The sequence below is a fragment of the Pyxicephalus adspersus genome, chromosome 6 (genome assembly GCF_032062135.1).
Source record: "Pyxicephalus adspersus chromosome 6, UCB_Pads_2.0, whole genome shotgun sequence".
Classification (NCBI taxonomy): Eukaryota; Metazoa; Chordata; class Amphibia; order Anura; family Pyxicephalidae; genus Pyxicephalus; species Pyxicephalus adspersus.
The window spans coordinates 1,372,034-1,399,560 of NC_092863.1; the positions used below are offsets into that span (position 1 = coordinate 1,372,034).

Sequence of the window (27,527 nt, forward strand, 5' to 3'; positions counted from 1 at the left end):
GGACACTAAACCTAGAAGAAGTGCTCTAAACCTAAAATATTGACAATAAGCCTTGAAGAAGACCTTAAAATGTAAAAGATGGACACTAACTCTAGAAGACGCCCTCTGACCCCAAACAATGGACACTAAACCTAGAAGATATCCTCTAAACCTAAAAGATAGACACTAAACCTAGATGATGGAGAGTAAATGTAGAAGAAGACTGCTAAACCTAGCACTAAACCGAGAAAAAGACTTGAAAACCAAAACGATTTACACTAAACCTTGGAGATGGACACTAAACTTAGAGGAAGACTGCTAAACCTAAAGGATGGACAATAAACATAGAAGAAGATGGATACTGAACCTAAAAGATTTTAACTACAATTTACAACACAAAAATCAGGATTTACCACGTGTGCAGATTGCTCTTGAACAATAAATCTAAACCCTAAGAAAAGCCGATACTTGCAAAGCCCTGACATATGTTGGCTTTCAACTAGCAGTCATTATTCAGTCCCTTCTCCACCCAAGTTAGTTTATTGCTGTCTACAGAGATTTTACCTATATTTCATGTTGTGGCATGGACAAGCGTACAACAATGCTGTCAACAAATCTTACTAAAGATTTTAATGTGTGTCAGAAAATTGTTGGTCAGAAAAACGCTCCAATTTCTTGCACTTTACGGGCATCAAATCTGAAGTGAACCACAAAAAAAAAGTGCCATCTACTTACCACAATAAAGAAGAATGACCACCGGTCTGGATGCAATTTTCCTTTCCTAAACACGAATGTGATTATATAAATATAGAGTATCACGGCCACGCCATAACCCAAAATGTCCACAATCTGACAATGAATGAAAACGCAGCATCAATATAGAACAAACATTTCTAATTCACACACATTGAACAATATTAAAATGTCCATGAAGTCTACAGAAAGCAGAAGATGCCCAACCTGTTAGGACGTTATTGTGATTTGGAAGCATTTTTATTATTATCTTTAGTCTTATGATGTATCTGCAATGTATTTGCCTTATTTAAACTTATACAGAGACATATGTAACCTTGACCACAAACTATTCTCAAACTGTCTTATATCTCTAACCCCCCATCTAAAATAACATCTCCGGATAAAGCTGCCACACTCTTTCCCTGGCTTTGAATAATGTTGCCCCTGCCACCTTCCGCTACCCCCGCCCTGCCAACCCCCGACCCTGGCACAACAATCACACCAAACAGCTACAAAAGTCTGTTCCTGCATCTGAGCGCAAGTGGAGGAAATCTCAGCGCTGACTTCATGGACTACAAAGCCAAGCTACAAAACTTTAACACCGAGCTCACTGTCACCAAGCAAAATTATTTCTCCGCTGTCATTTCCTCTCAAGCCTCCAACCCACGCAACCTCTTCTCTACAATTACCCCCTAAACCTCACACCTCCTCCCCCCACAACATCCTTCTCTGCCCAAGACGTTGCCACCTACTATCAGACATGTTGTCTCTGCCCACCAAGCCAACCATACCCACCCCTTCCACCTGTAAATCTGCCCACCGAGCCACCCCAACCATACCCACCCCTTCCACCTGTAAATCTGCCCACTGAGACACTTCAACCATACCCACCCCTTCCACCTGTAAATCATCACTGGCCTCCCTCAGCCCTGTTACTGTGGAAGTCTGTTCTCTCATCATCTCCGTCTACTACATGTCCACTTGTCCCAATTCCCTCTGATCTACTCCGTGTCCATTCCTCCACCCTGACCCCTGCCCTAACCGAACTATTCAACCTCTCCCTTTCTACTGGTAAATACCCCTCAGCTTTCATACATGCCATAATTCTCCCTATCCTAAAGAAACCCTCACTGGACCCCTCCCTACCCTCTAACTACCGTCCTATCTCCCTTCCCCCATATGTCTCCAAACTTCTAGAACTCCTTGTCTACAAAACACTCCCCCATTACCTGAGCACCAACTCTCTCCTTCACCCCCTCCAGTCTGGTGAGCGGCCCATTCCCCCGAAACATCCCTTACTAAAGTGTCCAATGTCCTCATAAGAGCTAAGTCTCAAGGCAACTTTTCCTGCTCCTTCTCCTTTCCTCTGTTATCTCCCCCTTCTAATACAAATCATGGCTCCATTGGTATCAGTCACACTGCTCTCTCTTGGTTTGCTTCCGTCTGACCGCTCCTTTCATGTTTCTTTCCATGGTAATCCCCCCTCCCCCACTCTCCTCCATGTTGGTGTTCCCCAAGGGTCAGTCCTTGGACCGGTTCTCTTTTCTCTGTACACCTCCTCTCTCGGTAGTCTCATATCCTCCTTTGGCTTACATCTTTATGCTGATGACACTCAAATCTATCTGTCCCCCCCTGACCTGTCTCCCTCAGTCCTGGATAAGGTCTCATGCTGCCTGTCAACCATTATTATTATTATGTATACACAGTATTTATATAGCGCCATCATATTACACAGCGCTATACAAAATCCATAGTCATGTGACTAGCCATGCCTCAAAGCAGCTCACAATCTAATGTCCCTACCATAGTCATATGTCTTTTTAATACCATCTGAGGTCAATTTGTGGGGCAGCCTTTGTACTAACTGCATGTTTTTGGAATGTGGGAGGAAACGGAGAATCTGCAAACTCCATGCAGATAGTGTGCTGGCTGAGATTCCAACCTGGGACCCGGGGCTGCGAACACCAGATTGCTAACCACTGAGCCACCATGCTGCCATCTCACCACGGATGTCTGATTGATTCCTGAAACTCAACCTGGATCTCCCCTTGACATATTCCTGACTTAACACTGTTATTCCCCCCTCAGGCACGTTGTCTTGGTGTCACCTTCCATTCTGCCCTCTCATTTACCCCCCATATTCAGAACATTTCCAGGTCCGGTCACTTTCACCTACGCAACATCTCCTCCTCCTGTGTCTGTATCAGTCTGTCATTTGCAACCCCTATTTAATGTACAGCGCTGCGTAATATGTTGGCGCTATATAAATCCTGTTTATTAATAATAATATATACTTCATATTTTAAACATTCCTATAAATTAATGGCGGTGAAAATTTGAACAATGAAACTTACAATCAGCACCACAACAAGAAATGTCGGAGGAGTGGTATGGATAAACATAAACAGGATTGCGAAAATTAGGAAAAGGAGCAGCCAAAAGAAGGCTATGTCCACCAGCGCCTGTCCAAACCAGTATGCAGATGGGAACAGTCCTGAAATACGAAGTTGGGAACGAGCTTTGATCTGAAGGAAGAAAGAATGCCCAACAGTTAGGAAAAGATGAACACTCTGATGGCACGCACTGTGCCAAATACCGAAATCTTCAGATACCTAAAAGTCACTTTTTTACAGTTATCTATTCTATATCACCCTATTGCTGTATTCCCACTCTTTCTACAAACCCCCCAACTAATTCCTTAGCGCTCTCTGATTTAACGCCAGAGACAACCTCTTATACAAACAAATGGGAAGTATTTTCTAGCCTGAACTATACAGACATTTAGTGTTCATTGGAGACGTAGGACTACTTGAAGTGTATCACTAACCTGGAAATGGGGTTGATGTATGTTTGGTATTTTAAGATTTTATTATAGCATTTAATATTTTGTAATAAAAAAATCAAATACCACTGAAATTGGTAGGATAGGTCAGTTATTTACACTATAGCCCGTCATATGACATTACACTTTAATGCACGGTGCCTGTTTGGTGCTAAATTTGGGACAAGCAAAATGGTTCACTTATATCCATAGGAGGATAACTAAGAAGCAGGGGACCCGTAATACGGAAATATAATATCCTAATAAGGCAATATCACATGTCCATATAAGGGCAGTGATCACACAGAGAGGGCTTCCCCTGAATGACATCACTGCCCTTATAAGGAAGTACTATACTTTTTTGAAAGAACAATATTCTACTTCATTAAATCACTTCTAGCACTGAAGGTGGCAGTCCTATACCCAAAACACCCCCAGATGATAAAAGCAGAATAACTGCCTTATAAATATACCCCCTACATGTCCTAAAGTATAGATAGAGGAGAATCCTAGGAAGGAAGAGCAAGAACTGATACTGTTCCAAAATGTCAATATTTTTCTCATAGGTAATCTTCAAAAGGATTTTCCCATTCTAGAGATGTCAAAAGACAGAGGGTCGCCTTCTACAGTCCAGATGCTTACCAATCATGGTGGCGGGTTTCAACAGTTGTATAATATTTAGTTATTTGTCATTATAATATTTGTTATGTACTCCAAGATTGCCCTGTAAATATTTTGTATTACGTATTAAATGTCTTGGGGAATGTCCTAGTGTGTGTTGTTACCAATTAAATAGTAGGGACTTCCTTTGGAGTATATGGAGGTATTATGGTGGGCCCTGGAAAGGTATAGGATCTCACCGATAATTGGCTCCCCGTACTGTGCATAGCATATTTCTTTTTAAAATACAGAACCCTTAAAATAAAGTTCATAGACTTACCTTCATATCTTGTATGCTAGTCATTGCAAAATGGGGGGCCATTCCAGACGCATATATTATATACATTGTTACTGTAAGGAACATCGTGTAAGGAATAAAGTCATCCTGATAGAAGAAAGACATTTTTTTAGGATGAAACAAAGTTTACTTACCCCCCTCCCCCAATTAAGTGCAGTGCCCACCATTGCAAAGCCTTGGCAAAGTATGTATCATGGCTTCTCTTTGGTAGACAAAGACAGACCATATAGTTATACCTGACATTTTAAAATACAAATTGCACCATAAGTACCTGTAATATACCATGATCTGACAAATAACAGCTATAATTCATTGGTGTGAATTATCAGCTAATAAATTCATTGGTGCTGAAATATCAGCTAATAAAGTAATGATTGTCTTCTTGTTCAAAGCTTCATGATTTGAGCATTATCTCTCCGATATCTCCCACTCTCATCCCTCTTTTCCACCCCATTGTTTCTATGCCCAAGAAATACCAGACCACTTTTTTGGAAGAAATTGGCCTCCTCGGCTGTTTAATAATTACTGCAGCTCTTTATCTTTTTAAACATTTTGAACAACAATTTGCATCACATTAGAGAAACCTCAATCTCCTCCTTTTAACTCTTGACCCCCCCTTTTCTGGTTGCAGATCCTCGGGGGAGTTACCTTGATCACCACACCCACTACCCTTTTTGACTGTGCCTCCCGCTCCCAGGCGCACATCCCCGCTTAGAGAATGCACAGCCCCGCTTAGGGAATGCACAGCCCGGCTTAGGGAATGCACAGCCCCGCTTTGGGAATGCACAGCCCCGCTTAGGGAATGTACAGTTCCGCTTAGGGAATGCACGGCCCCGCTTAGGGAATGCCCGGCCCCGCTTAGGTAATGAACAGCCCCGCTTAGGGAATGCACGGCCCCGCTTTGGGAATGCACGGCCCCGCTTAGGGAATGCACGGCCCCGCTTAGGGAATGACCAGCCCCGCTTAGGGAATGCACAGCCCTGCCTAGAGAACCTCTGCCGACATTTTCCACCACTACTTCAGGAAGTGCTACTCCTAAGGCAGTTCCCACCATACTGCCCCCAAGGACCCCAATCGCCAGCCTTTTAACCAGTAATACTAGGAATGCTGTCTGACTTCTACTAACAAAGTGGCCCTACTTCCTCTTCCTTCCTAATTTTTTACCTCCATTTTTCTACCCCCTTCAGTTCTGCTCTACCCCTGCCATCTTTCCTGCCTCCCCAATGTACCGAGTCATATCCACCTTCTCCCTAAGTCACCGCATCCCCCCGGGTACAGACTAGTTATAAAACACGATATACTTAATGATGACAAAAGTTGTCACTCCAATGTTATACAAGGAACACAAAAGTAAACCAGGAACCGATAGAAGTGTACTCACAGGTAAGACGGGATCGTTCCATACTCTGATCCTCTCCGTGGAGTCATAGATCCTCAGAAAGGCATTACTGATAATATTCACCAGCACCGGGAGGCCATTGTTGGCTTTGGGGTTTGTGATTAATTTGTACCCCAAATTCTGAAAAATGAGTGAGAGCATAAAAGAAAAACACAATATTTATTAAACACACACACAGTCCTAACAGATGCTTCATGTGTGGGAATTCTATACAAATAAACATATTTCATGACATCATGCATTTCTCTCCTAAATCAAGATTACAAGTGTATAGAAAGCCAATATTCTCATCGGTTTGGAAAGATTAGAGAAATAATAAAAGCCAGTTTAGGTTATTTCTGTCCATCCATGACTGATTTGCCTTACTTCCTGTCTTGGGGCTACAACAAGAAGTAATACAATATCTAATAGTCTATAATGGAGACTATGATATCTCTAACAAAACTATAGACTTTTATTTAGAAAGAAGATTTGCCCCTAATGGATTGTTTCTACCCTTATCTAGTGTTCTCAGTAAGGCCAAAGACAATAGATGGCCCGACCCTTCCCCAGTCCATATCAATGATTTCCCACAAAAGCCATTCTTAAATTGTATACATCATATACAATGTCTTATGATATAAACTATATGCGCAACACCAGAACCCTGCCCAAATATGTTAGGATGGGCGCTCCTCAAATGATGGATTTTAGTGAAGGGTACCTATAACTTTATATCACACACAAAGCCAGCTCCATAAAGACATGGGGTCACCGGTTTGGTGTGGAGGAACTTGGGGTTCCTGCACAGAGCTCTGATTTTACCCATAAGGAACATGAAGGTCAACTGTTGGCCAGGTCTACACAACCAACATCAGTACCTGATCTCATATGGGCCCAAATCCCTACAGACACCTCTTGTAGAAAGTCTTCCCAAAAGATTAGAGGTTTTTTATACATAAAGGGAGGGCAACTCCATACTAATGGCCATGTTTTCCATATGGGATATCCAACAGGATCATATGATTCAGTGTTTACAGACATTTACCTATAGGCTGTATAGAGCATAAATAGCTGGGCTTTTTATTAACTGCACCTGGTTGGCCCCAATTGATATAGCCAACATATTTCAGGGTACAGGCTCACGCTTCCTCAGAGGTATATTATAAAAACAATATATATATATAAAAAGTCATGATCATATGCCATGCATTTATCAAAAAAAGATTTTCAATTATATGAACACAAAAAAAGGTATAACATAACTTTATGTTGCATTTGTAGAGTGTAAGCTCCTTTGGTTCAAAGACTAGTAAGAATGTAAACAGTATTGTGTGCTCAGTGATGTGTTGTTGTTGTATACATAAAATTAGTAGCAATAGACTCATCCTGATGGCTCAAGTTTTAGCAATATTACACTTTAATTACCTTTACATCCCGAGTGATCTCTATAGCACCGTTGTAGGCCGTAGTGTTTTCATCATAAGGACCATCCACAACATCCACCTCAATATCTTGAGCCACGATACCCTTAACAACATTTTCAATGGGGCCACCTATGTGAAGACATATTATAAGTTATCATTATTGAAAAGTTATGATTTAGGCAAAGGAAACTTTACATATACAGGTCAATTGTAAAATCATTGTAAAATTCACTTACAGACAGAAAATGGCTTTTATTCATTAAATATTGTTGTTATATATATATATATATATATATACCGGTATATATAGTACAAGATGCTTATATAGACTTCTCTGGGCTGCTGCTAACATTGATAGTAACGTTAACTAAAGGTACCCAAGTAATGTTAACTAACCTACAAATTCAAAATCTTAATGTTTACTAATGAGCATATTGTTAACTAATATACGTAACGTAATTGTAATGTTAACCAATGCACCTACCAATGGGATTTTCGGATTTAAGCAATAGCAAATTTCATTTTTTATACACAGTGGCCCTGATTTAATAAAGCTCTCCAAGGCTGGAGAGAATACACTGTCACCAGTGAAGCTGGGTGGTCCAACAAACCTGGAATGGATCTGGTCCTGGATTCAAAGCATTTGCTAGCAAATAGCAAATGACATTGTAGAAATCCATTCCAGGTTTGCTGGATCACCCAGCTTCACTGGTGAAAGTGTATTATCCAGTGTGTGGTCCCTGTATGTAAGATCTGAGTATCTAGCTCGGTGATGGGACGAAGTGACCGCATATGTTGAGTTACATTATCAGTTGCTGACCAGTGGCAAAAGAACAAAGAAACCAGACCATAGAAAACCAACTGGTGCAAGGAACGACACACAGGGCATGGGTTTTGCTGGATGAGGTCAATGTAAATCAGCTGTAATGTTGAACTATATTGCACTGACTTGCACATTATGGTAAAATCCTTGCTCACTCTTTAGTTCTACTTGTTTTTGTTTTGCCATTTCGATTTTTAAGCTTCTGAAGCTGATAACTAGGAATTGGAGCTCCATTGTTTTATACCGGTGCTGTTGATGAGCAGAAGGTTGGTGTAATATCTGTGGGCCAGATCTCTGGGTCTTCGGAAGTAAAAGTGTGGAGTCAGCTCCCATGTGTAGGTGAAGTAGAACACGTTATTTATTATAGTGCTGGAAATCAGAGGAATGATGAACAGTCCGAGCAGAAGAAGTCTGAAATACAATATGACATGTTACGTGTAGATTAGATTGAAGACAACTATACAGATTCTCTACAAACCAGACTTTAGAGTGTACACAACATAGAACACCCCCAACTATTCACCAACTATTAAACCATAGAGGACAATGGTTTCTTTGTGATATCCGCTCTATATACAAGGAGGTATATGGAACAGATATACCTCCAATTATACTGTCATTGTTCAGGTAACTTGTAAGACTTGTAAGATAAGATGTAATTCCAACATGCAGAAGTCCTAATGTATTTTGGGAAATTCTTGCCATAGAATGATAGTGATCATGTCTAACCAGTACAACAGTTGTCTGGATCATCTATTGTGACGGAAATGGTTATGATTGTTGTGGAGGAATGTACCCTTTCCTGGATGTACCAGACCTTTATTTGTTCAGAGAGATTGACTAGATTGAAAAGAACATTTACAACAAATGAATTGTCAAGCACAGTCTCATGTAACTATTTCATAATATGTATAGATGTACCCATGGAATTACTCAATACTCCGGTCTAGCCACACCTGCCAGAAACCAAGCACATCACCTACATGGATCGAAAGAGTTTCGTGTCATGGATGAGCTTCAAGTATCGAATTCTCGCCATGGTCAACACCTGCTGTCTCCACAGAGCCATTCCACTGATGGTTGGTGTACCGGAGTCTGACATAAGAAGAATGGAATCCTCTGGCTCTGAGGAGAAATGATCCCGGTTCTGTTCTTCATTTTCCTCCCCGGAAAATACTCCATAATCTGGTAATTCAAGATGAGAAAATCTCAGAATTTCGGAATTTTAGATCTCAGGACTGCTGCTTTGTTCAAACGTATAGAAATGGCCCTCACCTCCTTTCTCAATGGCGGCTTCTCCTTCCAGTTTCAGGAACACATCGTCCAACGTAGTGCGAGAGACCCCGTAACTAACAATATTCCGTCCAACATGTCCATCCAGGTCCGAGAACAGAGCTGCATATAGCAATTTAAAATAAATGGGAGCTTTAAGAAATATTAGTGGAAAGGACAATAGGAGGTTATTGTAACGAGCTAATTACAATTACCTCCTTGTTGTCTCTTTCAGAATACAACATTTACCAATGTGGCAGTGACCTTGCACAACTGTTAACTTAAACCTTTCAATGTGTGAATGTCCGGCTTTGCATTATTTTATTAATTGAGTTTGGCACTGAAAACTGATACCCAACAGAATTTAATTTATTCCATTCAGACCAACTACATGCACCCCGTACCTGGAAAGGCATCCATGTTCTCAAAAGGCAAGGTGAACATCAAATCCTCAACATTTTGTGAGCGGAGTTTGGCGCTGGAGACGTGCTGCTTTATAAGTGATGTGATGACTTCTATGTCACATGTTGGAGTCATTTGCATCCTGGAGACACAAAAAGATTTGTAAAAGTGAAGAAGTGTCAGACCAAAATTAAAACCCTACCCACTGCTGAGGAACATCAACATTTCCATCCGGGCTAAGCTTTTTATTATTTGAGATTACAAATTTTGCTGATGTAGCCCTAAAATGGATCACAAAGGTTTTGTGACAAAACAATGGTGGATGGGTAATCTATCCCAATAACCTCCAGCCGAAAGAACTCAAGATTCATTCCTTTACGTGTTCGGGGCACAGGAATTGCCTCTTTTTTACTTTATGAGCCACATTGGCCACCAGAATGAAAAAGTCTACTTTTCATAATACTAGTTTTATATTTTAGGTGTAGTATGAAGCAACAAGTTCCTGGTGGCAACAGGCAACTAGAACTTCAAGTTCTCTCAGGTAAGGGCAATGTTTTGTTTCCACCATAGTCTAAATATTAAAGGAATTGTTTGATAAACCCCATACTTAGCGCACCACCTACAACAAGCATGGCATACAGATTCTTCATGCTCACCTCAAGTTATAGCCGATGCCCCATTTACGCTTTAGGAAGAAAGAGCTACCAACGCATTTCAGCCTTCCATAGGAGAGCACAGCCTTACGGTCTGAAACCAAATTAGAAGATAAGAATTAGGCATAGGTTTGAATTTTAAATAAGCTAGAACGATTGGTATTCTATGACCCACAAGCCCTGAGACTATGGGGTTGCCTAGCATCCCTCTTTGGTAAAGTCCTGAACAAGAATACTATCACCTTATGAATTGGATATTTCTCTTAGACTTGTCCATGAAAAGATTCCCTTTGATGTAGCCCTAGCCAAAATGATTACCTAAACCAAAAGTAGATACAATAATGCTTGATCATGTAAGCTTTTACAGCAGAATCAGCCATGCCTGGCTTCCATGACCCATGCCTGGCTCCTGAATATTACTAGGACATAGTAAGGCTTTAGTACTTTTAAAAAACAAAATCCTACATAGGGGACCCAAAAATGACAACAGATTGGGGGCGACCAGAACCATGGAAGACCAAACCTGCGAGGATGTCGGCTTCGTCCATGAACTGCGTGCTGAGTAGGATGATGCGGCCAGCTTTGCGCTCTTTAAGAATAGACCATACACGGTGCCTGGAGAATGGGTCAAGACCGACCGTTGGTTCATCGAGCAACAAAATCTAAAATAAGGGACAGATATTTGTGAATAGTTTAAATATATAATGAAAAATAAAAGACAACTTATTCGAAGGCGTTAAGTTATCTCCACTCTTTATTTCATTCTTAGCTTTGTGTTAGTGAATTTTATAAGCATGAGGACCCGTAAACTGTAGTAGGTAGATAAAAAAAAACATAAAGCGTAAAAATACTTGGGAAGGTTACCTCGGGGTCTCCTAATAGAGCAATCGCCAACGTCAGCTTCCTCTTTTGACTGCCACTCAATTTATTAACTCTGGAATCTCGGACGTTGTCTATGTCCAGGTCACAAAGCACCTTTTCTACCTATATAATAAACCCAACTAGTAAAATGTTTTCCATGTGAAGATGTCCATTTCTATATTATATCTGCAGATTTACATTTGTTTGTACCTCTGATTTAACTTCACTTCTATGAATGCCTTTAATCTGAGCAAAAACCTCCAAGTTCTCCTTCACAGTTAGAAGGTCAAAGTTGATGTCGACCTGCGGACAAAATCCAATCTTTCTCTGGATTTCCTGATGAAGACTGAGATCTGATAGCGGGAGGCCATAGATATCGGCAGATCCTACATAGAGGATGAAATTATTACGTTACAGAATACTTCCATTCAAAATGTATATTTGTATTCTTATCTGTAGGATTTCCGCATGTACTGTAATTTCTAAAGACGAGTTATTTTGAAATCAATGGTGAACATAAGTTCATCTATTTTTATGTAAAAATGTAAAACATTTAATGAGGGGAATAAAATCTCACCGCTAGTGACTCCACACATCCCGTTGAGTATATTCAGTAATGTTGTTTTCCCAGCTCCGCTGTGGCCGAGTAATGCTGTGATTTGTCCCTCATAAATACCCAGATCCAGACCTGGGGGTAAAATACACTTCAATGGTACAGAATTGGCTAAAAGTTTGCCAAATATTTGCTCAGAAGGACAAGTCTTTCTTTGTCCACAAATGGGAAAAAGTATATCTAACATTAAGCTACACAGCAGATCAGACAAAATTTTGGTAAAATTTTTGTTACAGGATTGTGGAAAATACCCAGTTGTAGCCAACCAATATAAATGAATTGTTCTAAAGACAAGAAAAAGAAATAATAAATTGAATCACCTTGTAGGGCCTCTGTCTTCTTGTCCTTGCCGCTGTATATTTTCTTTACATTACTTATTCTGCATAAAGGGAACATATTGTTACCTACAAATTCATATAGAATTACAAATTCATAGAATTTCACATAACGCAGACCTGAGACATGTTCCGTGACCTGAATATAAAATTTATATTTGATTCAGGAAAATACACACCAAGTAACATTATGGGGGTAACAAAGTACTTCTTTCTCACCATTATTAAAATTCTAGATGCTCACAAAGCCAAAGTCTCAGGGCTCACCAGAATTGTGAGTGTTTCTGGTGTCACAGACCGCAGAGAGCTTAATGAATCTCCTGAGCTTCCTGTGGGAACCCCCAAGGCACAACTATAGAACCCCACTTCAGAATGCAGAGCCCACCCTGTATTGTACATACAATTGTGGCTACCTCCAAATAAATTTCTATAAAGTGACGACAATCTAAAAAAAACAGACTTACCCATCATCAATTGTTGTTAAATTCAACATTTAGGGCCTGAATATGGGTTTGTATGCAAAGACTATTTGCTTGCACTTAATATTAGTTTGAGAAATGTATTAGATTATTCAGCTCATTGTTGAAATTCTTCTGCATTTGACTGGCTTCCAAGCTGCTTCACCCTGCTTCAAGCTGCTTTTTTATTCCAATGAACTAGTATAGGCGGAGGAGCAATTCTGATGAAAATAAAAGCCATTTGGCACTCTTCCTTTATTTGTTTTTGCTGCTTTTGTGCTGCTTTGCTTACTCTTTGCTATGATTCCTAAATTTAATGTGTGTGTCTACAAAAATGGACTGCAGTGGGGACTTTATCATGAAAATAAATACCTGATGGCTTCTTTTCCCAGTAACTCACTAGGAATTTTCTCAACATAATCCCCCCAGTCCGCCTCTACTTTATCTCCTCCTGCTAGGGGTATGGGGGCCATCTTCTTCTTCTTTGACCAGAATGAAGGTCTCAGGAAGAACAACGGCTCGTGTCGCAATCCATGTTTATCTAATGTCAAAAAAAGAAAAGTTTGATAAAGAGTATGGGGACAAAATAAAAAAAATCTACAGAGTCATCACTGAAAATAAGATCACAAGATTTCATATCCTGTAGACATATAACTGGACTGTAAGAATGAAACACATGATGACCATGTCTACCAAGTCCACCAAGCTACCTCCCATATGGTCAAGGCTTCTAGATATATTGCTAATGGAATATCTTGACATGCAATAAATAGATATCAGCAAATTGTCATTACCTGGAATGATCTTATCGAAATAGAGAGTGAGGATGATATAAAGCAAAGAGTCTAGAGTCAGGTAGATACAGCTGGTCAGTATGTGGGAGGATTCATTGCCAATGTCTGAGAAGAAGACCCCTTGAAGGTCATTTTCCATGTGCAAGCTCTGCGAACACAGAGAGCCATAATTAATGTGTGTACCTCAAGCCAACAATACAATAAATCATCCTGAACAACACAAAGGGTATTTAAACTACACTGGTGCTTTGTCTATGCGGGGCAAAAACATCAGGTTCAAATATGATCCCCCTACGTCCTGAAGAACATTCCTCCTCTGCTATCCAATTCATCTTCAAAGTGCAATAAATGAATACTTCCAGGTATGAATACATGTATCATTCAATTCCCTTCCTGGTCCCTGGCACAGCACTGGTGGGCAGGGAGTTGTTCCTTCACCCTATGTAATCTCCAGATAGGGCCCAGATGTTACCTCAGTGATCCCAATGGCCAAGGAGAACGGGTGGAAAATGCTCAGGAGAACTTCCAGATATTTGGGGAATGCTGTCATCAGCGGCAGGATGCCCAGCGTGGACATGAAGAAAGGGATGAAAAATCCTACAATCGATGTGAGGCGGTGCTTCCTGAAGAGGGTGCTTAACATACAGTTAAAGCAAACCTAAAGGGAAGAAGAAGATTACTCGGTGAGGTTGGATCCCAATGAGGTACCCCTTCATTTTGTGACTCTTCATCTATTAAGGAACCCTTATGAAACCCAAGCCAATCTAGATGACATTTGGTTGCATTGATTTTCTCAGGCCTGGTTACCCCAGTGGTGACAAGAATACCCCGTGCCTAGGGATTGTAGTCTCCATCAGAAGCTTGTGTGATAGGACGACTGTACCAGGGTGACGATTCGTAAAACAACTCATTGACATTAACATAATTTATAATGAATGCTGCAGGTGTCGAATATTGAAAATGGTTTTGATAAGGCTTGAAATGATAAAGCTAGATTTTATTGATTGGGTTTATGTCTTCCATTGAGATGCAGGAATAAATCAGCATTCATTTACAGAAACTCATAGACTTACTGTTGCTATGCCATAGAGGTAGAAGAGCAGCAGAATAACGCCAAAGGTACTTTCCTTGAACACATAGGTGGTGGCTACCAGAGTCATGAGGCTGGAGATGATGAGGGCACTGACGCTGTACAACAATCCCCAGGACAACCTGAAATACAAGATAATGTCACCAAGTGAGATCCTCAAGGGTTGGAAAACACAACTGGAACAACATACATGAAGTTTTTCCTGTCCCCAAGAACGCAAGCTTGCTTATGAGTCAACCCTCGCCACCATCACCACCACCACACCTTTGCTATGGTATTTGGGTGCCCCGCCAATTATACTAACACCACCCACCCTGAGCTTTTTATTTTCTGTATCGGACACCAACAGAAGATGCATCGTTTGGGTTGACTCACCAAAATGCCAGATCCTTCAGTCCCATCATCCTCATCAGCTCTCTGGTCCTTCTTCTCTCTTGGGTAATCCGCAGAGTCATAAGATACGACAACGAGACGAAGATCAGGCTGAAGTCATATGTGAGATAGCCCATGTACAGAATGGAATTCTGGGTGGTAGCCACAGAATTCATCTTTATCACCTCTGTGGTCGCCATATTGTCCCAAAGAGACTCCTTGGTGTTTCGCTGTTAAAACATTGGTTTTTGCAATGTTATTTTTATGGTTTTATTAAACTTGTTATATTCAAAAAGAAAAGTAGTATAGCACATTAGTACACTCCACTCTCTGTTGAGTAGACTTTGTTTAACTTCCTGTCCCAGAGACATAATAGGAAAGAGATTGGAAATCTCTTAACGTTTCCTTTCTGGAATGGGACCATGCACCAATGACTCCAATCTCATCTAAACCTAAAATTTAACAAGCAAATTCTATGAAATTCTGTGAATATTTCCAAAAATACTTTATCATGTTTTCCTTCAGTTATACTATACTCTTCCAATGACTGGAGGAGGTGAACGTTCCCTGCAGAATCTTTCTTTTTTGCCCACCTCAATAATGGCGGAGTCGATGCTGGCTTGTAGAGAGATGAAGCCCTTCCTCCAGTATTGCAGTGAGTGGCAGCTATAGATATAATCATCACAGTAACCTGGAGGAACACAAAACAAGAACACCATCAGTTATAGATTACAAATGTGTTCTCCATGACCACAAAGTGTTGAATGTTGAAGGCTCTAGCGTAGATTGGGATGAAGGGGAAGTAGAAGACATGGGCTGCCAGACAGGTGAGTATAACATCTCTTCTATTGCATCAAACTTTTACAATTGTGACAAAAAGAATGTTCAATTCTCAAACTGTACATATCCAGGAGAAATCATCATATTGTCCTAAACAAGTTCTGAAATAATTGAAATCAAATCTTGGGTGTATAACAACACACAACAAATTCCACCATGTCATTATTATTATGAGTACACCCCATATTTCAATGGCTTGTAGGACTACCTGTAGCAATACTAACTTCAAGTTATCAAATTCTAGAAGATTTGATCAGTTTCTCGCATCATTATGGAGGAATTTTGAATCTCCCTTCTTTACAACATTGACCCAGTTCAGGTTTGTGGCCATTCATTTAAGCACAGCTCTCTTGAGGTTCCTCCACAGCATTTCAATGAGGATGAGGTCTGGACTTTGACTGGGTCATTGGAGCACCTTGATTCTTCTAATTTTCAGTTATTTTCTTGTAGATTTGCCGCTGTGCTTGGCATCATTGCATGATCTAGTTTTGGCCAGTGTTTAATTTTTGCACAGATGGCCTCACATTTGAATCTAATTTGAGTACTTTGATACACAAGTGATTGCCCAGGCCATCTAAAACACAAGCCCAAATCATCACCCCTTCAGGACACCAGCGTTGGGGGTTGGTGTGAAGTGTTTGTGTCAATCTGCTGTGTTCGTTTTCACCAAACATCGTACCATGGATTATGGCCACACTTCTCCACTTAGGTCTTTTCTTTACAAAGGACATTGTTCCACAAGTCTTATGCTTTGTTCAGATGGAACTTTGCAAACCTAAGCCCTGCTGCCATGTTTTTTTTAGAAGAAGCTTTCTCCTGGAAACCCTTCCAATCAAACTATTTCTATTGTGTCATGAACTTTACCATGTAACATGCTAACTGATGCATGTAGAATCTGACATGGAGCTCCTACATTTCTCTGAACATTCCACTGTCTGTAAACATTCTTTATCACTGTAGGATGATGGAGCCAAATTGTTTGGAAATGGACATCTAACCCCTTCCCAGAATGATGGGCAGCAACTATTGCATCTCTGGGGTCATTGCTGATGTCTTTCCTGCTTGGCATTGTGGTAACACACACCTGAATACGCCAGACTAGCACACTGACAAAACTTTGGCTTTTATAGAGGTGCTCACATCATTTACTGATGATTAATTATCTATTGCACCACCTGGCTGCTATTTCCCCCCTTCATTCCTATGAAAGTGGTAAAGGTCTACTTATTTTTGTACTCACTCATTCTGTTGTGTGTGGTTGCTCACCTAAGGTTGTATTTACCTATTTTACCCAACCAAGTAAGGACAAGATGATTTTATCATTATGTTACACAAAACCTTGCAATTGAACAAGATTGTTCTTTTTTCCCATGACCGTTTGTGGATTTTTAGGTTTTTTATTGAATTTCCTGGCAATTATATTCCTGCAACATGCGTGAGGGATTGAAAGTGCTTAAAACAATTCTAGACAAACAGACATAAAATTGGAGACCTGCATGGCAATGATAAAAATGAAGTGAATGTTTTCACCATAGATGATACACGCTCTTACCTCTCTCAGCCAGGTAGTCATTGGATCTTGGAATGGCTTGCCAATGATATCTGATATAATACATAAACTCATTCTGAAAATCCACACCAGCAGTAATATTCCATGCCAAAACAGCCTGTGCTAGGTCAGAAGCATTTTTAAATTCCTTCACCGATATTCCTGAGAGGAGGAAATGGAAATTATATCAACTTCATTTTCTTAGTAATTCTCAGGATACCCTAACTACATACCCCAATCAAAAACAATTTATAAAGTAGTCATATCCTCCCGTGACCCTTCATCTATTCCTCAATGCTTGGAGAGAGGGAATAGAAGTGGTTATAAGATGCCTGCTCAATCCTCCCATGATAGCTGAGCCCACCTGGGATAATGGTGCTTCTGCCGACCCTTTCCATTATCTCCCGGATGACTGGAGTTTTAGGGATGTAGCCAACTGTAAGATTGTTGATTTCATTCAAGCGCCCGAGGACCTGGGCTGGCTGGAGCGTATTCCAGTTCGGATTGTGTAAAAGATTCACCAAGATGAACAGGAAGAAGACCAGACCCAAGTGCAGGAGCCATTCCTGGAAAACCAAGCTCAGTGTCATTGTCATCCTCAATTAGGACAATACTTCAACATTACAGGTAGAGCAAGGAGCTGGACGTACCCTGACCTCACCTGTGACACCCCCAATAATATCTTAGTGTTCACATGTCTACCATTCCTGCCACATGTCCTCTCCATTCAAAGTCAATATGGCGGGTGCTTCTCATTAAAACAGTGGAAATAACCTCAACAGCGTCTGATGTTTGTAGATGAGCGCAGGGAACACAATCTGGCCAGAACTGAGCTAGTTTGGATATAACAATGACTCTTACCCATTCTATTAGCTTCAGCTTTTCTGTGACTATAACTCCCTACAAACTTATTTTTAGCAATGTAAACCTCAGGACAAAATGTTTTCACACCAAAAGTTCCTATTTAGCAACCCCCCTATTTCCTCCTTCCCTTTTATCCACAGAATTGACCCCATCCCCGTGTGCTTACCACAAATGTATGGCCAAGGCGCCTCCATTGTCCTAAAAGATTCTTACGCAGCAGAGCAAAGGTCTGCTGGATGAGGCTGGCCTCTCTCGGCGTCCTTCCGGTCATCTGCAAAACAGGATGTCAGCATTGGTCTTCTTTCAATAAAATAGACAAGACTTCTATCTGTTGGCTGACCCCGTCTCATATGTAGGGAAACAAAAACAGCTGACTATGAAAATTAAAAAACATAACATAATACAACCTAACATGGCTACAGAAAATGCAAACATATCACATACAATAACATAATAATATTAATACAATATTATTTAGATATCATATAATTAGGTTCATCATTTATGGTGATGTTCTCATTGGGAATATTCAAGGTGAATCCAAGACTCATACAGTAAAGGGTCCCTATAGATCATCTTGTTCTATAAGCCGAGGAAATCTCCTTTAGAGTTTTAAAGAAATGCTCTGCAATAGATTGAGCAGCTTCAGTGCCTCGAAAAAAAACTCAAAAACGCTATTGAGACACAAATGATTTCCTCCATCTTTGGAGTGAGCAAACTACAAATCAATAAGTGTATTGGGATGATTGGTACCAATATTCCCAATCGCTAAGACCTTTGACTCTACGGTAATGAGGAGAACATGGATTTTGTTGGAATTTTTCTTAATGAAGCTGCATTCAATAGTGAAAAAAAACATTATTAGCTTATTGTTGCAGCATGTGAAGAGGATTCCAACATAGCAGAAGCCGTGTGGTTACAGCAGTATGGCCGGAGTTGGACCTCTATAATATGGCGGGATGTTAGGAGTAACTGAAGCTCTCCCCAAAAGAGGATGAATGGCATTTTGTTGCTGGAAGTGATGGCCAAGCAATGGACCTCTATAATATGGCGGGATGTTAGGAGTAACTGAAGGCTTCCCCAATAGAGGATGAATGGCATTTTGTTACTGGAAGTGATTGCCAAGCAATGGACCTCTATAATATGGCGGGATGATTGTAGTAACTGAAGCCTTCCCTGATAGAGGATGAATGGCATTGTGTTACTGGAAGTGACGCGGCAATGGACCTCTATAATATGGCGGGATGTTAGGAGTAACTGAAGCCTTCCCAGAAAGATGAATGGCATTGTGTTGCTGGAAGTGATGGCAATGGACCTCTATAATATGGCGGGATAATAGGAGTAACTGAACCCCTCCCCGATAGAGGATGAATGGCATTTTGTTGCTGGAAGTGACGCGGCAATGGTCCTCTATAATATGGCGGGATGATAGGAGTAACTGAAGCCTTCCCGATAGAGGATGAATGGCATTTTGTTGCTGGAAGTGATGGCAAAGCAATGGACCTCTATAATATGGCGGGATGTTAGGAGTAACTGAAGCCTTCCCCGATAGAGGATGAATGGCATTTTGTTGCTGGAAGTGATGGCCAAGCAATGGACCTCTATAATATGGCGGGATGATAGGAGTAACTGAAGCCTTCCCCGATAGAGGATGAATGGCATTTTGTTACTGGAAGTGATGGCCAAGCAATGGACCTCTATAATATGGCGGGATGTTAGGAGTAACTGAAGCCTTCCCCGATAGAGGATGAATGGCATTTTGTTACTGGAAGTGATAGCAAAGCAATGGACCTCTATAATATGGCGGGATGTTAGGAGTAACTGAACCCCTCCCTGATAGAGGATGAATGGCATTTTGTTGCTGGAAGTGATAGCAAAGCAATAGACCTCTATAATATGGCGGGATGTTAGGAGTAACTGAACCCCTCCCTGATAGAGGATGAATGGCATTTTGTTGCTGGAAGTGATGGCCAAGCAATGGACCTCTATAATATGGCGGGATGCTGGAAGTGATGGCAAAGCAATGGACCTCTATAATATGGTGGGATGATAGGAGTAACTGAAGCCTTCCCTGATAGAGGATGAATGGCATTTTGTTACTGGAAGTGATGGCAAAGCAATGGACCTCTATAATATGGCGGGATGATAGGAGTAACTGAAGCCTTCCCTGATAGAGGATGAATGGCATTTTGTTGCTGGAAGTGATGGCCAAGCAATGATCCTCTATAATATGGCGGGATGTTAGGAGTAACTGAAGCCTTCCCTGATAGAGGATGAATGGCATTTTGTTGCTGGAAGTGACGGCCAAGCACCAGTCACCTGAAGAAACAAATACGGAACACCCTGCCAGGATCGGAGCAGCTCTCACACATCTGGCTACATGTCTCCTCCCCATGCATACACACACCAAAAAAAATAAGTAATCTGACTCTTAGTCAAAATTTGGAACAAATATCTGAAAGGAGTGTGACCCAGATGTTATGTTCAACACATCGTTTCTTTACTATGGAACTGCTCAATAACAAACCGAATACATGCAACCAAATTATATAATGTATTCAAACATTTGCAACAAATGCTGGAGCTAATCAGAGTTAGAGCGGGCATTTACCAAGCGGTTCTGCCAACTGACCTATGTGAACAATCTCCTGGGCTGAACTATATACAGATCCATTGTATCGAAATGATCGCAAATGTGGTTATTGTTATATTACATGGCTAGACACATGGAGGAAAAACAACATACACATGGGTGTTATTATAAAGAATACGCCTAGATAAAAACTCATAGCTTTAAATAGCGGAAGGATTGGATTCCCTGTTGGGTTATACTGCTACTTTAGTGCAAGAATTACACTTATTTTCCAGTGACAGTAATACCAATACTATACTGTATACTGTTATATGTTATATGTACAATATATCTATTACTGGTTGGATATGCAGAATTTAAGTGATCGGTCCATATTTACAGAAAGTTGATCAGTGGATATTCACTTACCCTGCGACTCGGAGAGATTCATACACAAACACACACAAAGCCCCTTCAATTCGCGTCTGACCATCTATTCTATCTGTTCTATGTGGAACAACATTCTGCTGACATGGGTGGGATGCAGATGTGTTTACGGTGCTGGCACAGCTCCTAGAATACTCTCCAGGGTCACGGTTCTCTTTTGGAGCGTTGGTGTGTGAGCAGCAAGTGTCCATTCAGTATTGGAGACAATTCTTATATTGTTATGACGTCCGGCCCAGGATCCTTTTTCAGCATTGCGTGCACATTCTTTGCATGATGGTTGGAGGGATGCAAAGGAAGTCAGAATACCACTCCTCTCTCTTCTTGGAAAAATAGACAGAAAAAAAAGTTTTGAACACATTGCTGAATAATAAACATTATGGTCTGTATGGGCCTGGTGTAAGATGCAGCAATTCCCATCAGGACAATACAAATCCTAATCTTACCGTGTGATGGAAAATCCTCCTAGACAGCAGATTCAGGATGACGATATTTCTGTCTATAACTGTGACTATAAAGCATTAGGAAATCATCTGTCCACCCCAATCTGATATTGGACCTCCAGGATGGAGCAAGTCAGGTGGATGGAGAACGTCTATCATCATATAGACCCCCTCTCCTCCCCATCATGATCATTCCTAATGGGTCCCATATGTGTACAGACCCGGGTACTTACTGTAGAAATGGTGGGAACTACTTATAATGGGTACAATAGGTGTGCAGACCTGGGAGAGCAGGAAGAGTGGGAACCCCGCCTCAAGTTTGACCATAAACTGGCCTCTGGTTTCTCCCTGGGCACATTAAGGTAACATGGTGTCCTCGGTTTTGGGGCTCCTGCAATGGAACAACAGGAACTTTCAATGTTTCATATTATTTATTACCAATCCCGATTTCCATGCCTGCCCTGTCACCTTTCTCCAATCTTATAGGGAGAATGAGCGGTAACTGGGGCATGGCTGAAATGTAATCGAGGTGCACAGGGTAAGGAAGAATTTGAAACATTGGAAGGGTCATGTTGCTGCTTCACCAAGAGATATAAAAGATTTAGTCGGTGATTATGTCGGAGCTGAAATTCAAAAATGAAGGAAGAACACTAAGATGGACAACAGACTAAGCATGTTCTCAGCTCAGGAAACACAGAAATTCTAACTTTCCAGAAATATGAAATGTTAAATCCCACATGACTTAACTCCAGGTGCTCCAAAACCAATGCTGCTCATGGAATTACATTAGACTTGGAGTTTGCAAATTGATTATAATTGGCTAAATTGGGAAAATAAGCTAAAGATTGCCAATACTAAGATGGTAAAGTGGAAGAATTGAAGAAAGTCATACAGAGAAAGGCTTGATCTGATGAAAACGTACATGGTTCCGATATTCTTGTATGTCAGGTCTCTGTACACCCGGATATACAGCTGCTTCTTCCAGATGTTCTGGTGAAACAGGAGGAACCTGGTGAATGTGACCTACCGATCGAGACGGCAGCGTGGCCTAGGTATGGCCAACACGGTGGCTCAGGGGTTAGCACTCCGGCCTTTGCAGCGCTAGGTCCTAAGTTTGAATCCCAGCCAGGACACTATCTGCATGGAGTTTGCAGGTTGTCTGCGTGGGTTACATCCCAAAAACATGCAGTTAGGTTAATTGGCTTCCCCCCTAAAATTGACCTTAGACTGTAATAAAGACATATGACTATGGTAGAGACATTAGATTGTGAGCTCCTTTGAGGGACAGTTAGTGACATGACTATGGACTTTGTACAGCGCTGCATAATATGATGGTGCTATATAAATACTGTGTAATGGTTGTTGTTATTCTTTTCTCTGCTGTTGAATTTTAGTAACATGCTTGCAGAGAACCCTCCTGGATGGGTGGGCATTTTCCAGTCTTGGTTTAGCAGGATGGCTTCTGGCTTGTGTCACCACGAGCCTGAAAATACTAAAGCAATGGCAGATCACAGCAGAAGACATTTAAAACCCCTCTACGAAAATTCTAGAGAGGCAACATGTGTCTTCATTCTTGGGGTCTGATTTATTAAAGCTCTCCAAGCCTGGAGAGGATCATCAGTGAACCTGGTGGATCCAGCAAACCTGGAATGGATCTGGTCCAGTATTGAAAACATTAGCTAACAAATAGCAAATTAATTTTATGCTAACCATTCTAGGTATTTCTGGATCACCCAGCTTCACTGATGAAAGTGGAACCTCTCCAGCCTTGAAGAGCTTTAATAAATCAGGCCCTTTGAAGGGTCATTAGGAAATTGCCCGAATCCAGTTATGGAAAGGATTCCCATGAAGTTTAGGGACCAGACTTGGCTCACATTCACAGTAACCTTTACTTGAGGATTTATCAGCACTGACCCTCAAGAGACTGTGTATGCTAAGACTGAATTGTAGAGAAGCAGAAGACACCATGGAGCACTTTTTGCTCCAATGCCCCTTCATTGTAGGAATTTACTAAAGTTGGGGGGGCTCTAGGTATTCCCTGTCTCAGTCACATGAGATATGCGGAGAGGGGTATATGGAGAATTCCAGACTCACCGGGACTTTGATTTTGATACTCTTTATAGTCAATGTGGTGGTGGAATATTACATTTGGAATGCACAGTATCAGGTATGCATGTGGAGAAAAATCCTTCCTGGTGAATATTATTTTGCACGCAGTGGGAAATTCGGGGTCTGGAGAGGGGGAGGATATCACAGGGGTCTGAATGAGGGTGAGCGGCCTTCCCTGTCTGTCCTCTATGCACCCCTTAGATTTTGGTATTCCAATTAAACTTTGAAAAAGTGCTTAGTGTAGGAGTTAAGATAGGATATTGTAAAAAAAACTTTTTGAACTTTTGGCATAAAGCAATCATTAGAAAGTAGACACAGACTGCAAACAAATGATAAAGATAAAATGTGAATATGACATGCATGTTAGATATCCTTGAAAGAATAAACTAGAAAACATGTTTGCTAAATCTGTGGAAGGAATTTTGAAAACATTGGTTATATAATGCTTGAAATGACTTTTCCTCCATAACAAACAATTTAAGCATATTTAAATATTACATTGTATAGTATTATATATAGCACAACATATTGTGGAAAATATGAAAAGTATTCATCCCCCAAATAAACAAAAATACAATGATGCTCTGTAATAATGTCCATTGGTAGGCCGCAGGAGGGTCAAAGCCTTGAAGTGTTATTGAAAATCCGATCCCCCCTTGTGTGCATTTTATCTGTGTATTTGGCTGTTTTCCTGGCGTGGAACTTTAAGCGTCATTCCTACTTCTCGGTTGTCTCCAACTGAATGATGATTCCAGGTGGAAATTTTCCTTTTCCTGTTCTTTGGTCAACTCGAGAAAAAACAGTCAAGTGAGCCAACTTTATTTCAAAAACAAATTGCATTTTAACACAATTTAATCAAATCAAATTCTCCAAACCTTTTCCTCTATTGGTTTATTATGAACTGTACTAGAGTCCTTCACCAGCTGCTAGATCAAATTCCCCGTCCTGTCCAATGTCCTCGGTACTGCTATAGCACGCGTGCCCCTGGCTTCAGTTTCTGTGTCATGCCATGCTATATATATATATATATATATATATGTATGTGTGTATGAAGAATAAAGAATCAAGGGAGTAGATTTAATTAAATGTTGATAACCCCTTGAAGGTGTTAAATCCTAAACCAGTTTGAGACAAGACTCACCAAAGCCTCTGTTCTCCTTTTGGATCCAAACCAGTTGAAGGTTTATCCAAGAGAACGATGGTGGGATTACCGAGAATGCTAATGGCAAAACACACCTAAAGAAGAACAAAAAAGACCCTAAAGTACACTGACACCATATACCATGTATGTTTATAAATGAAAAAGTGCCAGAACACCCCAGGCAAGATGTAGATGTTGTTAGCAAATGAAAACAATCACGGCTCAGTCATGCTTCACTTTTATTTTTCTATATTTTACCTGGCTTGGCTTTTTATAGCTATTGTAAAGAATAAAGTTCTCTTTGCATTTACTAAATATCTCCATCCAGGTGGGAAAACATTCACCTTTGCTCCTTTCATTCCCACACACCTTTCATTCTGTTTGGACAAAGACACGAAATGAAGATTGTCCACAGTGCAAAGCTTTGGAGGCCCTATATATATAATGGGCTCCCTACTAAGACAAATGATGGGTGCCAAAGCCAAAACATTCATCAACAGGCATTACCCAATGTTCTATAAGAATGCCATCCCTGTGATTCAACAACAATCATTGGTGAGGAAAATATTTTTTATGTATCACATGTATCAAAACATAAATATTAAATTTTAAATTTATTCAAGAACTACAAAATAAACTTTTTATAAAAGCATTACTTTGGTGTTGATGACTCCACTATAGTTAGTACAAATACATAGGCGTTAAAAGTTTGACTTGTTTCACGGAACAAGGTCCGCTTCATCAGGAACAACTTGCCTAGAACATAAGCAAATAAATAAAAATTTAACATAATATAATAGTGTACATGAAATATAAATAACCTTAGAGATTTTACTCACATTCACCTTAGAATGGCTCCCTGGTTGAAAGTACCTATGTCAAGTGTGCGGTTCTCAATAAAGTGTTGCAAACCAATGGATATAGCAGTGTAAATAGGAAGAGGAACTCGTCAAAATATGAAGATTGTGTTAATAAAGTTGCCAAATGGTTATCATGTAATGCTATCAACCACCATCACCAAATTCATTATTAAATCCACCTTGAAAACGATAGTTCTCCCGTAGTGGAATGTCACTACTCTTCCAATTTACTTTTAAATCAATAAACTGCATTTCCATTGGATGAGTTGAGGACAAGTATCCCCGGGGTTCCTCCAGACGTTGCGGGGGATTCCTTGAGCTGTGGCTGACTGTTCTCCCATTTGTATGTGCCTGCATAGTAAGGGGGTCCTATGCACTCGGCAGGGCTACATACATTTATCTTTTTACCTGTTTAGAAGGACAGAGTTCAGATAACTACTGTAAGTAAAAAGTATCATTGTAAAACGTTTTCATTTCCAATTAATTTATTTTAGTGGGAGTTCCTCAAGACCGGAACCATATTATAGGGTATATAGCATAAAAATGAATTCCAACGGGTGTAAACACATCCCATGCCACATCCCCTTAAAGTACAAAGGACAGGAACAAATCATTAATGCAAAGAGCTAATTCAACACATATTATAAGACATAAAATTCCAAGCAATTTATTGATTTCAATTAAAATACCTAAAACAATATTGTATTTAAGTGTTAATTATACATTTTCCATGTGTTTCTATGTGTTTCCCGGAAACAAGGTCTGTTGTTATAAGTCTCTTTATTCCTGAAGAAGTGAACCTTGTTCCCGGAAACGTGTAGTATAATATAAAAACCTCAACAAGAGACCATGTGAGATGTAACACGTGTAACTGACACTTCAATATAATGTTGTTTTTTGGATTTCATGTCTTATAATATATGTTGAATTAGCTACTTAAAATCATGACTTAAAAGTCCCAGATGATTATAAGGGTTCCTCTGGGGTAAGAAGGCTGTTCTACAGTATGAGCTTTAGTGAGTTTTTTTACATATCATTTATATTTGATATTTACTTATCACCTAAGTTTTCAGCAGATGTCCATACTACGAGTGGAAGATGGGTGTACAGGTCTTGGAGGATGGGTGTACAGGTCTTGGAGGATGGGTGTACAGGTCTTGGAGGATGGGTGTAAAGGTCTTAGAGGATGGGTGTAGAGGTCTTGGAGGATGGGTGTACAGGTCTTGGAAGATGGGTGTACAGGTCTTGGAGGATGGGTGTACAGGTCTTAGAGGACAGCTCTAGAGAAGTCTTGTATCCGTGCGTGTGATGAGGTTATGAGTGAGGAAGTCATTAGTAGGTCATTGGAGGAGCGGAGAGAGCGGCTGGGGGAGTATTTTTTTACCAGGGCAGAAATGTAAGTGGGACCATAATAAAGTTCCTAAAAAAAGAGTACATGGGTTTTGGTATTTAAATTCGGACAATATCTTCCAATAATGTTTTACACAAAGATAAACATTTCTCATCATACTTCACACTTCTGTATCCTTTCAACTCGTTGTACTGATTTCTTAAAAAATATGAAACTTTCACTACAATGCAGAAAAAAATCCCATAAGGTTGGCAGGTGGTAACAAAAAAAGTGAAACTGATTGCCTCAGTCGTGTTTTTAGCTTTCACTATAAACAACATTTCATGGAATAGCAACAGCAAGATGAGGGAACACTGCAGGAAAGAGAGATGAGAAGTAAGTAC

At 40.4% G+C, this 27,527-nt stretch overlaps 1 protein-coding gene across 1 annotated transcript in view; it reads right to left on the reverse strand.

Moving 5' to 3' along the window:
• LOC140332877 (ATP-binding cassette sub-family A member 9-like) overlaps positions 1–21,449 on the reverse strand; it is a 32,445-nt gene extending 10,996 nt beyond the window's left edge. Inside the window, exons 1-25 of the mRNA XM_072414108.1 lie at positions 21,226–21,449; positions 18,391–18,495; positions 17,725–17,926; positions 17,364–17,522; positions 15,565–15,662; positions 14,975–15,201; positions 14,583–14,721; positions 13,982–14,167; positions 13,510–13,657; positions 13,088–13,256; positions 12,243–12,301; positions 11,887–11,997; positions 11,520–11,695; positions 11,313–11,432; positions 10,972–11,110; positions 10,452–10,542; positions 9,798–9,937; positions 9,397–9,516; positions 9,105–9,306; positions 8,366–8,532; positions 7,300–7,427; positions 5,875–6,012; positions 4,476–4,580; positions 3,069–3,239; positions 715–828 (exon numbers count right to left, since the gene is read on the reverse strand). Coding sequence (XP_072270209.1) covers positions 715–828; positions 3,069–3,239; positions 4,476–4,580; positions 5,875–6,012; positions 7,300–7,427; positions 8,366–8,532; positions 9,105–9,306; positions 9,397–9,516; positions 9,798–9,937; positions 10,452–10,542; positions 10,972–11,110; positions 11,313–11,432; positions 11,520–11,695; positions 11,887–11,997; positions 12,243–12,301; positions 13,088–13,256; positions 13,510–13,657; positions 13,982–14,167; positions 14,583–14,721; positions 14,975–15,201; positions 15,565–15,662; positions 17,364–17,522; positions 17,725–17,926; positions 18,391–18,495 — 3,414 coding nt within the window. The 5' untranslated portion in view covers positions 21,226–21,449. The remainder of the gene's footprint in view (positions 1–714; positions 829–3,068; positions 3,240–4,475; positions 4,581–5,874; positions 6,013–7,299; positions 7,428–8,365; positions 8,533–9,104; positions 9,307–9,396; positions 9,517–9,797; positions 9,938–10,451; positions 10,543–10,971; positions 11,111–11,312; positions 11,433–11,519; positions 11,696–11,886; positions 11,998–12,242; positions 12,302–13,087; positions 13,257–13,509; positions 13,658–13,981; positions 14,168–14,582; positions 14,722–14,974; positions 15,202–15,564; positions 15,663–17,363; positions 17,523–17,724; positions 17,927–18,390; positions 18,496–21,225) is intronic.
• Between the last annotated feature and the right edge of the window lie 6,078 nt (positions 21,450–27,527).